The sequence below is a fragment of the Sapajus apella genome, unplaced genomic scaffold (genome assembly GCF_009761245.1).
Source record: "Sapajus apella isolate SASKATOON/1434 unplaced genomic scaffold, GSC_monkey_1.0 scaffold65, whole genome shotgun sequence".
Taxonomy (NCBI): Eukaryota; Metazoa; Chordata; class Mammalia; order Primates; family Cebidae; genus Sapajus; species Sapajus apella.
In genome coordinates, this window is record NW_022437005.1 from 9,701,956 (window position 1) to 9,717,360 (window position 15,405).

Sequence of the window (15,405 nt, forward strand, 5' to 3'; positions counted from 1 at the left end):
TGGTCCCTGGCCAATGCCGGCCACCTCTTTACCCAAAGGGAGGACTCCAGGACTTTCAGCCCCGCTGCCTCAGTCCCCCTATAACAGAACAGGGAACTGGACCTCAAAGGGCTGATGGGGAAAACAGGATCTGAATAGAGGCGCAAAGGAAAGAGGTCAGGCGGGTGACCCCGGGAGGGCTGGGCGGGGCGGGGTTATCGGTGACCCTGGAGCTGGACGGAGACCTAGGAACCTGGGGCGGAGCTGGCAGCCGGGAGGGGGCGGCGGAGGTGGGAAAACGGGGCGGGGCCGGAAAGGACTCCAGGGCGGGGTGAGGCCAGGCGCCTACACCCAGGAGCTGGGGCGCCGAGGGGCGCCGGCCCCAGGGGTGCGAGCCCGCCGGGTGCCAGCAGCGGTGGGGCGCGCGGCTCGGGGATTGGCGGGCGCTCCGCGGTTCTCGCAGCTCTTCAGCGGAGCCGGGAAGAGCCGCGCGTCTGCGCACCAGCCCCCGCCCGGGGCCCGCCGCCCGCGCTCTCTCGCGCAGCGCTAGCTTCCCCGCGCTCCGCAGCCCAGCACCGACACCCCTGGGCATGAGCGCCCCCTCGACGCTGCCCCCTGGGGGCGAGGAAGGGCTGGACACTGCCTGGCCCCCCGCAGCCAACGCCAGCAGCGCCCCGGCGGAGGAGGAAGAGGTGGTGGCGGGGCGCGGGGGCGCAGGGACGGCGGGCATGGTCGCCATCCAGTGCATCTACGCGCTGGTTTGCCTGGTGGGGCTGGTGGGCAACGCCCTGGTCATCTTCGTGATCCTTCGCTACGCCAAGATGAAGACGGCTACCAACATCTACCTGCTCAACCTGGCGGTCGCCGACGAGCTCTTCATGCTGAGCGTGCCCTTCGTGGCCTCGTCGGCCGCCCTGCGCCACTGGCCCTTCGGCTCCGTGCTGTGCCGCGCGGTGCTCAGCGTCGACGGCCTCAACATGTTCACCAGCGTCTTCTGTCTCACGGTGCTCAGCGTGGACCGCTACGTAGCCGTGGTGCACCCTCTGCGCGCGGCGACCTATCGGCGGCCCAGTGTGGCCAAGCTCATCAACCTGGGCGTGTGGCTGGCGGCCCTGCTGGTCACTCTCCCCATCGCCATCTTCGCAGACACCAGACCGGCTCGCGGCGGCCAGGCCGTGGCCTGCAACCTGCACTGGCCACACCCGGCCTGGTCGGCAGTCTTCGTGGTCTACACTTTCCTGCTGGGCTTCCTGCTGCCCGTGCTGGCCATTGGCCTGTGCTACCTGCTCATCGTGGGCAAGATGCGCGCCGTGGCCCTGCGCGCTGGCTGGCAGCAGCGCAGGCGCTCTGAGAAGAAGATCACCAGGCTGGTGCTGATGGTCGTGGCTGTCTTTGTGCTCTGCTGGATGCCCTTCTATGTGGTGCAGCTGCTGAACCTCTTCGTGACCAGCCTGGATGCCACCGTCAACCACGTGTCCCTCATCCTCAGCTATGCCAACAGCTGCGCCAACCCCATTCTCTACGGTTTCCTCTCCGACAACTTCCGCCGATCCTTCCAGCGAGTTCTGTGCCTGCGCTGCTGCCTCCTGGAAGGAGCTGGCGGGGCTGAGGAGGAGCCCCTGGACTATTATGCCACTGCTCTCAAGAGCAGAGGTGGGGCAGGGTGCATGTGCCCCCCGCTTCCCTGCCAGCAGGAGCCCCTGCAACCAGAACCCAGCCGCAAGCGCATTCCCTTCACCGGGACCACCACCTTCTGAAGAGTCCTCCCCCGACCCGCCCTGCATGGCCACCTCTCAAGGGGCCGGCACCATTCCTACAGCCCCGAAAACTGCATCTCCTTGATGCTCACCTAAGCTCCACCACCTGTTCCTTCCAGCAGCGCATGTGCCAGCTGGGGAGTGTCAGAAGTCTGCTGCTGCTCTCCTCTCCCCAGCACTCTGGCTTTCAGAAGGATGCTTTGGGTAGGACTCCTTGGGAACTGGGCTAGGATATTAATAATTCCTGAACCTCTGGCTGTTCTTCAAGGGCTGGGAAGCAGGAGGTGGTGAGAAATGAATGGCCCCTGTGTGTGACTCGTCACAGCCGCTGCTTTGGAGAGAACTTAAGAGGGTGAAGGCAGGTAGCACCCTTCCTCACTGCAGACGCTCTGCCTTGTGGTGGGAGAACAGCTTGCACAGAAAAGAGGAGGAAGGAAGATGCCCGCAAGTACCTGTCCTCTGTGTCTCTTCCTGGGCTCTTGTTGCTACGTGAGACTTATGTCAACAGAGTGGGACACTTGTTTCTCTTCCCCCTCACTCCCCACCTGGGGAAAATACCTGCTTGCTGTCCCAAGTGCCTCCCTGGGGTGTCCTGGGCTGGGAGCAGTCTACCTGTGAGTAGAAAAGGTTTGGAGAGGCATGGCATGGGGCTTATTGCAAGGCATAAAACCAGGTCAGTAATAACAAAGCAGAGAAGATAAAAACCTCGTCTAGCTTCTATGATGTAATTTTTGTCCCTGATCCTTTGATGTGGGAAAATGAGAACTCATTAAGGCAGCAATTTATACTGTGGTGGTGAGTGGGAGGGGAGCCATGGGCGGGGAAAGAGCAGAGAGCAGCGAGGGATGGGAACCAGCCCAGGTTTTACACAGAGGAGGCAGCGTCATCACCCACTATTTTAGAATGTCATCGTTCAGTAAAACATCAGCCACATTAGATATTAACATGTAAGTTGAACACAATAAGAGGCTGTAACTTTGTTGCCTGATGTGTTAACCAAAGGATAAATCGTCTTTCCCAAGAGGAAAGAGCATAAGAGGAGCTTTAATTCTGCTTTCTGATAAAAGCAGGGGAGGGGGCAAAGGAGAACTTGCAACACTTATGTTAGCATCTGGTGTAACAACAGAGGAACATGTATGACGTGCTGTTTGTGGGGCCCCACCTGGCTTCACATTCAGAGTTAAGCCACCGGCCTGGGTTTAGCTGCCGGCCTGATTCTGGATGACCATTCTGATGGTGTGGAGAAGTTGGTGTGGGGAGGGGGAGACACAGCCAAAGGGCAACACCCTATGCTATTTCGAGTGGTCAGCCTCACAGACCGCTCAGAGAATGCACAGCCAAACTAGAGACATGACTATAAAATGGAAGTTTCAAAACTAAGTCACAGAACCCTGTGATCTTGCAAACACAAGGGAACACACACAGAGACATCAACCATCCCTGATTTTCAGTACCGACCAGGGTTACCTTGGGCATTTAGAGTAAGTCAGTCCCATGACTGTGGGTCTCATGTAACCACAGCTACTTGGAGGTTTTTAAACTGCAGTATTTCTTTGTTCTTCAGTGTCTGACAATGCGTGCCAGGATGGGCACATGATAAATGTGGTTGAATGGAACTGCAGGGACCACCCAGGGTGGTAGCAGTGAGGTGAGGGGTTCACGGCACTGACAATGGTCCCTAGGGCTTCTTCCCAGCTTGTGTGTGGGGATGGGGGTCCTTTCTTTAGTCCCCCAGTGATCAGACTGGGCAAACTCGCTGATAAACAAGGCAGGGCACTGACCAGGAGTCTTGGTAACTCCAGTGCCTGGCTGCCCAGGTTAGCACGGAATAAGACACATTCTATTTAGAAACTTCAACCTTTTTAATGTAGCTGATGAAAGTTGAAGGTGAGGCAGCTTCAGGTGATGGAAAGAAAAATCTCTGAGAGGCAGGAGATCTCAGTCTCAGCTACTTTGTGAGCAGTGATTTAACCTCTTTAAGCCTCAGTTTCACACTTGAAATAGGCACCAAGGGAGGTTTCAAGTTTCGAGCTCTTCCCGGCTGTAAACTCTGTTTTGGCAGAGATGCTGGGGAGACACGTGAGTCAGACAGTGGAAGGGTAGGAGGCAGCACGCTCTCTGCCTAGTCTTCTTTCCATCACTGCTGATAAATGAGTGTGAACACTGCCCTTGACCCTGCAATCATGTCATGCAGGTGGTGGCTGGGTGGGGGTGGGGGGTGATCCGATCGACTGCTCTGTTCTTTAACTTCAGGGCCTTTTCAATTCCTGGCAGCAGCAAGGCACCTGAGCACTCGTCAGAGCTGCGTTTGGAGCCCGTCAGCAGTGCTGCCAGCTTTACTTCCATCAAACCCAGGTTTTTGTAGCAACCAGTTGAGTGAAACCCTTCCTTGTAGTTTGTGTGCAGAAGATTTCAGTGAATTGAAGTCATGAGCCATACAGCCAAGGTCCTGAGAGCCGTTGACCTATGTCACCTGCTTGGGAGGCTTGCTTTGATGGTCATCTCGTTGTGCCTGCTAAGACCAGGAGTCACAGCTTTTGACATCAATGTGAATAAAAACATTTCCTGCCAAAGGTAGAAACAGACTTTGCTCATCCCTCCACCCATCAGAGATCTTGCTGTTTCTTTTTAAATTGCCTTTAATTTACTGTTCCACGGCAAGCCAGGTGTTACATGTTCCCAGATGATCAGGAAGATGGTAATTGGATGTGACAAGCTGTCACTGAACAGGATAACTGCCCAGTTTGCTCTGATCTGTGAGCAAAGATGCATATGCCTTTCACACTTGTCTGTGAAGTCTTGGCTTCACCTTCGTTAAAGTCATCATAGCTGGCATTCCTTAGGTGCTAGAGGTGGATGCAAAGGGTCGACTGACTGCCACATGTTTTGGCGGCACTGCCTCAGAAACCAGATTCACTGCCTCAGACGTGAATCCTAGCAAAGGTGGCCATTGACACTCTTCTCTGAGAGGTTGGAGGTAGTGAACCACCCCTATCTACCACATTCTCATGCAGTAAGTAGATGACAGCATAGCCTCCGATTCCTTAAGAACGAATGTCAGAATCCTAGGGCTGCATTTTCTGAGACAGCTCCGCTATGGTGTACACCGTCAGCCAGCAGCACACCCTGGAAACTGTCCTGCTGACCTGTGTGCAGTTGGGGATACATGCGGACAGTTCGCTGAGTGCTTCTCTCGGGTGGTGCAGCCAGTTTTGAGGCAACACAGAGAGTCTACACAGGCAGCTTCTGCCTTCATGGAGCTCAGACACTAGTGGCCAAAGACAGGCGTTCATCAAATAAGCACAGAAATGAGGGTGCAGTTCTAAACCTAAGTAAGCACTCTACAGTAAAGGAATCTGCCTTCTAAGAGATGATGATAAAGGAAGCTGCCCTTGACTCAGAGCAGGCTTCCCCCAGGAAAGCGGCTGGAGATGACCTCCTCTGAAGGGTACCGATGCATTAACTAGGAGAGGAAGGGGCGGGGCACGGGGTGTTCCTGTAGGCTGTAAGCAGCGGGAGCAGCATGTGCAAAGGGCGTGCAAAAACAAAGCAGAGTAGTAACAGGCACAGAAGGGCTCAGTGTGACCAGAACACGGACCACAGGGGTGTTTGAGGCTCTGGCAAGCATTTAAGCAGGAGCCCAGCATCTTCTATGCCACCTCAAAGATGAGGACTTTGCCCTAAGAGCCATGTGTCAGCGGTGGCAGGCTCTAATGAGGGGCTTGGGTCTGTCTGGCAAGAGAAGCCCATCAAAAGCTCTGGGGTCCTTGTGAAATTGAGGCTCGCACGCCTCCATCTTCAGGGAGGGTCTGGCAGGATGATCATGTCCTTCTTTCCAACTTTCATCAGCTTTGTATCAACTGAAAGGCAGGGTCCTGATCCTGTGAAAGAATTGACTTGAGTGTCTAACAGTGGGGCCACTTTCTGGAATGGGGGAGAAACAACATAAAAAAAAATCCTAGGTCATTAACAGTGTTGCCTAGAATGTGAGTATTAACTTTCTACACATGAAAACATGTGGCTTTCTATTGTCAATAGACACCATGCGCATCCACCTGCTGCATCATAGGACTTGAAATGACTGGATTCCTGGGGCTCTATCTCTGCCTGCAGAGTGAGGCTGCCTAAGGTCAGCACTCACCCAGTGTGGACACATGGCAAATGGGGAGAGGGAACAGACTGAGAGGCACACAGACTGGGCAGATGAGTCCCAGCTCTCCCACTTCCAGCCCACAGTGGCCCGGAAGGGCTGCGTGACTGTGGGGAGGTCAGAGCCGCATTACCCCCCTGCGGGTGTGCAGTGACGCACAGGGGCTGCATTCCTGGCCCCGGGGAGGAAGGCTCACCATTCAGATGGTGACTGCTTCATGACACAGGAGGGGGAAGAGGGAGTTGGTGCAGAGTTAGGTGTCCTCTTTTTCATTTTTTTTTTTAATCAGGCCTTCATTAGTATTCTGTGGAGGCTGTAATTTCTTTTTAATCTATTTTTAATTGAAGCATAATTTACTCATGTTAGAGTGTTCTCTTTTTAGTTCTACAGTTCTATGAATTTTGACATGCAAATTTTTACATTTGAGTAGCTGTTGCCCCAATCATGATAGGGACTGTTTTGGTCACCATCCACTTCACTCTTGGTGGCTGTGATTTGTGGCTAAGCACAGAAATGAGGGTGCAGTTCTAAACCTAAATAAGCACTGTACAGTAAAGAAATCTTTACAGGACACAGATAGCATGGGGAGGACCTGAGGGCGTACAGAATTGGAGATGGTGCTGTCCCATCTGGTGGTCCCAGGAAGGCCACCTGATTATACCATTTCTCAAGCTCCTCCCCCCAGACTATGAGACCTCAATCAATTTACAGAGGAAGCTGCCGCCCTCTCGACCTTCTGGATGTGAAAAGAAGTGTCCTGCACTCCAGACACCATCCGGACGAACTATGGGGTTGAGTATGTTCCTGGGCAAGCTGCTAGTTCCATAGTGACTTTGTTATCCTTCACTCCACGCACTGGAGAGAGGGTATGGATGCCACTCCTAGCTTTCTGCCCATCAAAGAGAGCAGACTGTCCTCCAGACCCAGCCCCTCCCAAAAACCACCATTTCCATTTGCTGCAGCCTCCAGACAGCTTGCTGCTGGGCTTGTGTTGCTCTCTTCATTTTGGTTCGTGTTTATCATTTCCTGTGAGGCCATATCCTGTGCTCTGGAGAGTCTCAGACAAATTAAACAGTGAAACTGGGAATGCCCCATGTACTCCTCAGACTTTCCATTCTCCTGGCACTGCCATTGGGTTTCTGCAGTGCTACCTTTTAGGAGGGGGGGAAAACACGTGAAGAAAGACTACAGTCAAACCCTGGCAAAGGCTTACTAAAAATGGTGATTTGGGATCATATGAGCATTTCAGAACACATTTGTTAAAAGAAGGGGGCAAGGAACAAGGCTTCGGATCTCCAGAGTTCCTGGAAAATTTAATTCCATGTTCTCAAAGGAATTAAATCAAAGCAAGGCAGGAGTCAGAGGGAAAAGGGGAGGAATTCGGGAGAACGTTGAAAAGCCCCTCTCCGCCTTACCAAGTGGAACACAGGTTTGCTGGACGACAGTGGGGTGAGTTCGCATTTAGGGACCGCATCAGTGAGAAACCAGAAAGCTTTGAGACAGGCAGTTTCAGAAGCTGTGTTGCCAAGCATTGAATATGCAGAAGATAAGTGAGTTTTGTCTCAGGATAAGATCTGTATAAAATTTCCTTTTTTAACAGAAGATTTCCGTCAGGAAGAGATTCAAAAAAACACCTGGCCTGCGGCCCAGGTGGCATAATTGTCGCAGACCCCAGCTTTGACTCTTAATGTTTCCCATTGGATCCCTGAAACCCTCCGCTGTCTGTGTGTCTTGCACTGTCTCCATTGGGCGTGACCTCGAATTAACCCATCCCCAGGGTTCTTTTGTCTTTCACAATCACACTTTCAAAACACTGAAAACAATTTCGATCCTGTTAGAGTCTCATGTTAAAACAACATTGAGTTTCTCTTGTGAGAGGAAATCAGTTGTTTGCCTATATCTGAACCTGATAACCAAAAAAAAAGGAGGAAAGGAACACTCAAAACAAAAAGAGATAGCAGTGAACCCAGGGCATTCACTCTGGAAAAGAAAGAAAGAAAGAATTGGGTGTTGCCTGTATTGTTTTATGAAGAAATGCCTCTGAAGATCAGGCGGTGTATTTTGGGTACCCGCCGCTGAGCTACATAACCATGAAGAAAATGTGTTTTCATGTATTCTTTGCAACCTCAGTTTTCCTTGAATAGATGATATAATAAGGAATTGCATTCAGCAGAGAACAGAAGGTGTCTCTGGAAGGTAGAAGGTGAGGCTCTTCTGTCCCCTGGCCCCATCCACGACCATACTGTCACTGGAAGGACTGTCACGCCAGGAACCTCCCCGCGTAGCCCCCGATAGGAGGCCTGGCTCTGCCGGGGCCAGAGCTGTTTCTTTCTCCTTTGGGCCCTAAGAAATGGTGCAGAGCACTCTGGAGCATGTTCTTTCTCCTCCGAGCCTCCCTGGGAGTCCAACGGACAGAGGCTCTGCCCCCTGTATTTGACTAGGCTTTGTGAGTAGGGAAAACAGACCGGAGCCTTCGAAGCTGGATTTTACAGTGACTGAGGCTGGAGGTCACTTCTCGCCTGGTACAAAAATCTCCCCATTTAAGCTATGATGGATGCCTGCAAATCCAACATTACGGCTCCTCCAGCATTGACAACATCAGGTCCAAGTGACTGCGTTTTCCCTTGATGAAACAGTTTCCACTTTACGAAAACTTGAGATTACCCCTAAGACACTCATGACTGCAACACAGCTTTTTTCTGCACCCATTTATGCATCTACCAGTTCACTGGCACAGTTATTGGGCATCTACTATGGGCCAGAAACTGAGCTTACTGCCTCATCTAATCTCTTCGGAAACGTTGTGAGGTAGCTCTACATGCACCCTCCCACAGTCTTCAAAGGGTGACGTGGTGCCCACGGCCATGTAACCAGCAGGTGTTAGGCTGGGATCACATCCAGGCGGTACCCTGCCCACACCACGTATTAGCCCTGTGGGGTGCTTACAGCAGAAATCGTGCAGTTTCTGCCCAAGGGGACATGTAAATATGTCTAGAATTAGTTATCGTCTTCCCAAACAATGCAGTACATAAATTGAATCCCCGCATGCTGTTATCAGAACTCCTTGAGTACCCCCATTTGGACCTAGAACATTTTTCAATGTCATTCTTTCAAAGTCTTCCTTGCAGTGTCTTTGACTTCCAACCCTACAGTCCTCTCCTGCTGCCTGTGTCTTTCCACCTCTCGGCCTCCCTTGCAGCCAGCAGCACCTAGTTCACTATGCCCAGTGCGCTTAGCCAGGGATCTTCCCGGTGCAGCGCCGTCTCATGTACAGCCCTTCCGGCCTGGACTGCTCCCTCTCCGGTGTGCATTTGACAAACCCCTCCCTCCCCTTCAGGTCTGCTGTTGTGTCATCTTGTCCGGGAAGAGCCCTCCAGTCCTTCACTCTAAATCCTGTCTCCCTCTTGTGCCGTTGCAGAGTATGCTGTGCTTGTCTTCCCCTGCACTTATCACTGATTCTAAGTGAAGTACAATTTGGGGGTGATTGGAAATTGACTTCTGTTTACTTTATAACCGAAGACTAGAAAACATAAACAAAAGAATACTTGAATGCTGGCTTATCCAGAAATACTACCTTGGCTTTCTTGCCCCGGCCTCTCATGCTGTGAAATATCACAGCAACTGGTCTCTGGGAGCCTCCCTTGGACCTGGATGTCAGATGATGTGAACAGAAAGCAGACTGCACAGGTTGATCCCATGGCTCTGGTTTCATAAAGTCTACACTGATTGTACATGCGGGGGGGATAGTTTGTAAAGCTAACTGATGTGATGTGTTTATGTGGTCCTGGCATCTTTCTCTGAGAGGCACTGTGGCTATTTAGCTGTTTTGAGAATTTCAAGTTCAGATGAGACCTGTAAACAACCATCGATCCCTCAGGCAGTAGGAAGTGAGGCGGACAGGGAAGCTCAGGGCCCCAAACAACTAATGTCCTAGGTTTTTGCTCAGGACATGAAGGGTTTTTGCCTCTGGGTTTTGAAATTGTGCTTTGGTCTTCCAGTGTCCCTTAAGAAGATGCCCCTCTTCTGGAATGAGAAGAAATCCTAACACAATGAGCCCTTGAAAGTCAATTTGACAGTGACTGGGAGCTGATCCTCTTGAAAAATAGAAGGCTGGGTATCAGGAGCAAATTGTAAGGTGTCACTGTCTCCTCTGGTCTCCAGCCCCGTTTATCTACAACTGTCCTGTCCCTCCTTGTGTAGCTCTTCCTTCACAAAGACTTAGTCTACTCCTTAGGGGGAGCTTGTCTCAGCTTGCTGTCTCCATAGGGCACTGTGCATAGCAGCTGCCCCAGCACACACACACACACACACACACACAAAGTCATCACTGCATCTGTGATGGATGCCAAAATCTCCAACCCTGCTTTCACAATAGCCACACAAACTAAAACTCAAAAATTTGGCATTATCCAGGCATATAAAGCATTTGAATGTTTGCCTGGGCTTTATTTTCTTTTAATTTTTTCTTTAAAAACCCTTTCTGAGCCCTGCATATTGCATTGAGCCAGCCCTACCATCCTAGGAAAGTGAGCCCAAGAAATGTGTGCATTGAAAAGGCAATGTTTTTAATCTCCAACAGAGATGGGAATGATTTCATACCTTTAGAAATGAACACTTGAATTAGAGCCACCAGCTGAGATCCTTCATGACTACATTGAATTTGGATATCTTGCAGAGCAGATAATGCCAAACCATACACAGGACACACAGCTGGGATTCACCAGTTGCCCCAGGAAGGGTTTATTTAATTCATTCCAACAAATGATCCTGTAATGTACTAAAAAGCACAGAAAACAAGTCCTCATATATGAAGTTGTTATGGTTACAGAAGGAAATAAATAAATATTTGTGCATACGGAGATAGCATGAAGTCGTTCTACAGTGAAAGTAACAGCCTCTGGAAAGAACTTTGAAAATCAGAGAGGGTGCCATCATCAGACAACACGAGTGCTGGGGTGCAGGGCAGCCCTTCATGCGTCTCACAGCATTTGCATGGTTTAAAATGAGGGAACTAGGGAAGGAAAAGTGAACAGACACACAACCCAAGAGCACATTGTAATTTGTTTATTTTGTACACGTGATGTCATAGCAAGGGTTTTGCCTGTGTTCTAGTTTATCTCCAACAAATAAATAACTATGTACAAATATGTTGAGTTTATAAAATAGAAGACGAAAATCTTTGTCTTACAAAAGATACATTTCTATGATACATTTGTTTCCATACACTGAAGCAGGATTTCCTTCCTAGCTTAGTTGAACCAAAGGCCTTGCAGATCCTGTGTGGCAGTGTCTAGAGATGTGTACCTAGTCTTTTCTACCAGAGAGCAAAGCTATGCAATAAAAATTCCTCAGTTTCTTGAAAATAAGGGCCTGACTTGGCCTGCTACTTATAACTGATCCATATTTAATGTATTCCAGAAAATTGGAAGCAGTCTGGAACCACTGGCCTCAAATTACTGAGCAGACTCGTCCCCTGCTGATCTTGTTAAATATAGATTCTCATGAACTGGATGGGGTAGGGCTTAGGATTCTGCATCTCTAATCAGCTCCCATGGGCAGCTTCCAATTCTTTTTCAGGGGCCACATTCCAAAAGACCCTCTGAAATGGCAGAAATTCTCTGAGGACCTGATTAAGGCTAAAATCTATTCCCAAGCTCCCTTCCATAAGACCAGTAGAGCTGGTTTTATTTAGGTCTACCAGTGACAAGAACAGTGAGAGACAATTACCAACTGGCGTGAATCATGAGGCTCAAAACTTTCTTAAACTGTCTCCTGGAAGGTGCCTGTCTCTTCTCTCAATCCAGAGCAACCTTCCTAACATTTTCAACACTGTCAAAAGTAAGTAATAATAACAAAAAAGGAAACTACATAAGAAAATTAGCAACAATTACCATTTTCAGTACAAATCAAAGCAACCACAAAGTTCAGGCTCACTGTTTAAAAAAATAAAGATAAAAACCCCTTTGGGTGTAATTTCTATGACAGTCTAGCAACATTAATTTAATGCATTTTACATCTCAACCTTTGTTTAAAATTATTTTGCACCGAGAACCTGAAATTTCAGGATAAATTAGCAAATCTGGTGAAAAAGCAAACGGCCGTTGTTACTTTTAGCGCTTTTGTTTCTGTTTCATGTGGGAGTTCTGTCTGAGCAGACAGCTACGGGCAAAAGAAATAGGGTCGGGCACAGGTAGGATGACACAGGTAGGGCGACTCAGGTGAGCTGGCCCAGTTCCCGAGAGGAGAAAACTAGGAAGAATGGCGAATAAATGGGGCTTGCTTCATAAATGTGAAAGGGCTAGAAAAAATTCACTAAGATAGTTTATCTGCCACATGGCAAGTGGGAGTTGTAGAGAGAGACGGGAGAGGTGTGCAAAGGATACTGGAGACATATAAGTCGGAAAAAAGGAAACAAATAAAAGCCTAAATACTTTAAAAAAATAAATATTTTGCTCATCCCTAGCCCACGAGGTCAAGGTCTGCCCAAAGGGCCGCCAACCAATAACGCTCACCCTCCTGCGCCCAGTGGTGAGGAGCTGGGACACTCGCAGTCTTTGTCTTCGTCGTAAAATCGTCATCTCTGCCCGGTGGTCCAGTGACGTCATGGAAGGGGCTGAGGCTCAGCTCCCTCTAATCACCCCCTCCCCATTTAGGCATGAAATCGGAGAACACGGCTTGGTGGGGGCGGGGCGGGCCTTCTCCAGCGGTAATCCAGCTAAGGTGCTGTGGGTAGCTGAGTGGAGTACAGCTGAGGGTGAGGAGGCACAGGAGCGAGAGGAAGGCCACGCCAAAGCCGGGCTCCTGGACCGAGGTCGCTCAGAGTCCCTGCGGCGTCTGCTCGGTCCGCACGTGCTGCAGCACTACCTCCTTGGAGGGGGCCGCGCACTTGTACTCCATCTTGGCCCTGGTGGCACCCTGCTTCTTGCGCAGGTGGCGGAGGAGAGCCAAAAGCGCCACCACCAGGGACAGGCTGGCGATGGAGATGCCTATGAGCACGCCCGAATGCACGCGCCCCGCGGCCGGGGGATTGGAGGTGGAGCCCGGCGTCGGGCTGACGGGAGGCTCTCCAGAGCCGCCGTCGCCTCCGTCCACCTTGTCGGTGTCACAGTCGGTGCCCATCTGGACGGTGAGGGCCGAGTCGGGCCCGCAGACGCACTCGAAGGTACCGGGGAGGTTGCGGCACTCCCCGGAGCAGAAGCCGCCGTTCTCGCACTCGTCGATGTCGGTGCACATGAAACCTTCGTCCAGGATGTAGCCTTCAGGACACTCACAGTTAGACTTGGTGTTGGGGTCGCAGTCGGCTGGACAGGCAGTCTGGTTGCAAAACATCTGGCACCTGTGCGGCGCCTGGGGCACGGGCGCGAAGCCTTCGGCGCAGGTGCAGCGGTAGCTCGTTTGGCCCAAGGGCTGGCACTGGTACTCGCAGTTGGTTCCGAAGCACGGGTCCACGGGCTCCACGCACTCGCCGTCCACCAGGTCGTAGCCAGGGTAGCAGTGGCATTCGAAGCCACCCTGAGTGTTGACACAGCGCTGTGGGCACAGATTGGACACCAGCATGCAGTCGTCCACGTCCACGCACCGGTGCAGGTCGTCCGCCAGCTGGTAGCCGGTCTCGCACATGCACGAATAGGAGCCGGGCTTGTCGGGGTTTCGAACGCAGAAGTGCTCGCAGAGGTCTTCGCAGGACTGCTTCTCGGGGGCGGTGCAGGAGCGCCCGTCTGCCTGCAGGGCGGCGCCGGCTGGGCAGAGGCAGCGGGGCGCCCCAGCGCTCGCATTGCACGCGTGCTCGCAGCCGCCGTTCTCCACGCTGCAGTCCCAAGCGCCGGGCGCATCCCTAGTCCAGTGTCCCTGGACCTCCCCAGGCGGCGCGGCGCACGTCAGCTCCAAGCCAAGGGGCGCCACCGCGGCGGAGCTGCCCACCGGCAGCGCCTGAAAGTCCGCTCCGCGGGCAGCGAATGGGGTGCCATAGGTGATCCGGACGGCGGCAGCCGCGGCTCCGGGCTCCACCACCAGGGGCCTGCAGGTGGCTGGGAAGTGGAACTCGCAGAGGAAGCCATCGGCCTTCGCATCGCAAGGCTGCTCCTCCCAGACAGGCTCGCCGGGGACAGGGGCCCCAGCAGCAGAGACTGCGACGCACAGCGGGCCGCAGAGTGGAGCCCCATTGAGGTCGAGCTCCGCCCACCTGCTGTAGCTGGTGTGGTTGTCTCCCGTAACCCACTGGAAGCCGCGCAGGGGCCCGAGGCTCTTGGGGTCGCCGCACCCTGGTGGCAGCTGCAGGCCGATCCAGAGGCGCGGGCCAATGTCGCCGTCGCCGCTCAGCAGCAAGGAAATGACATCGGCAGCCACTGAGGAGCGCACTGTCATTAGGTGGCCCTGCAGTCTAACGCAGATCTGGCTGGCAGCGAGGAAGGTCGTGGGGCCCGGGTAGAGCGCGAAGCAATCGTGCTCGACGCACTGGCTGCCACCGGGCTGCGGCTCTGCGGGCGCGGGGAGCCCCAGGCCGGCCAGAGCCAGCACGCCAAGGAGCCCGGCCCCTAGCATGTTACCTAGGCGCGCCGTGTGCAGGCGCCGGGAAAAGCGCAGGCACTGAGACGGGGCCGTGCCGGAGCAGAGGGGCGCAGGACGCCGCTGGCGACAGCCTCTCCTGTCCGTCTCAGTCCAGACGCTTCTGGCCGCGGCGCGCAGACCCTGCGAGACAGCCTCTGACATGCGGCTCTGCCGGGGCTCGAGTTTATAAGTGCGCGGCCCTCCCTCCCTGGACGTTCGGGAAAAGGAAGGAAGTGCCTGGTGGGAAGGGCTGAGGCCGCATACTAGGATTGCTGGGTTCTCTGGCCGCCCTGAGCCCGCCCTCGCGCATGGGATCACCTCGCCGGGATGAGTAAACCCGGCTCTGGCGCAGGGAGGTTCTCGGGCGGGGCCAGCAGGGGCAGGCGCCAGGAAAGGCCAGCACCCCTGTAGCCAGACGACTGTCGCCGCCCCCACCACTCTGACCCCCACGCGTGCAGCCCTCCTTCATCTCTTGGACCTCCTTTTCTTTTCATACATGTTGCCGCCACTTCCAAGGAAAGCCCGCATTGCAGAGCTCTGGGAATCGGAGACGTCAGCGAAGAGGGCTTTGAATGGGGCGTGGGGGAGATGGTGCACAAAACCTGCAGGACACTGGGAGGGGTGACGGGCACGAAAGGGACTTTGGGAGGGACTGTCTAGGACGTGGACTTCCCCAAAGACAGGCTTGCAAGGAGAGACTGCTGGATCCCATCCCCTGCCAGGGTGCTTGGCTCAGGGAACTGGCGGAGAGCTTGGCCTCAGAGGACAGTGGCTGTGGCTGCGGTGACGGGACAGGGCGGAGAAGACTGCCTTAACAGTAGCGCCCTCTGCCCCATGGTTGGTCAGGGACCCGCGAGTCCCTGGGGAACCCTATCTCGTCGCGTGAGGAAGGCGCGGGGACACTATCTGGGCGCCTAGAGGTCCTGACCGCGCTCAGAGGTCGTGGCAGGTGAATTGCTGCGGCGCCGGGTA

At 53.2% G+C, this 15,405-nt stretch overlaps 2 protein-coding genes across 2 annotated transcripts; one reads left to right on the forward strand and one right to left on the reverse strand.

Annotated features, from left to right (window-relative positions):
* Positions 1-403: 403 nt before the first annotated feature.
* SSTR4 (somatostatin receptor 4) lies at positions 404-7,810 on the forward strand. The gene has a single exon (XM_032248145.1). It carries the CDS (start codon positions 570-572, stop codon positions 1,734-1,736), a length of 1,167 nt encoding a protein of 388 aa, XP_032104036.1. The 5' UTR covers positions 404-569; the 3' UTR covers positions 1,737-7,810.
* A 3,118-nt stretch (positions 7,811-10,928) lies between these two features.
* THBD (thrombomodulin) lies at positions 10,929-14,807 on the reverse strand. Its single transcript, XM_032248147.1, has one exon. It carries the CDS (start codon positions 14,593-14,595, stop codon positions 12,703-12,705), a length of 1,893 nt encoding a protein of 630 aa, XP_032104038.1. The 5' UTR covers positions 14,596-14,807; the 3' UTR covers positions 10,929-12,702.
* Between the last annotated feature and the right edge of the window lie 598 nt (positions 14,808-15,405).

Coding starts and splice junctions, on each gene's coding strand:
- SSTR4 (XM_032248145.1), top strand. CDS start 570: ATGAGCGCCCCCTCGACGCTGCCCCCTGGGGGCGAGGAAGGGCTGGAC.
- THBD (XM_032248147.1), bottom strand. CDS start 14,595: ATGTCAGAGGCTGTCTCGCAGGGTCTGCGCGCCGCGGCCAGAAGCGTC.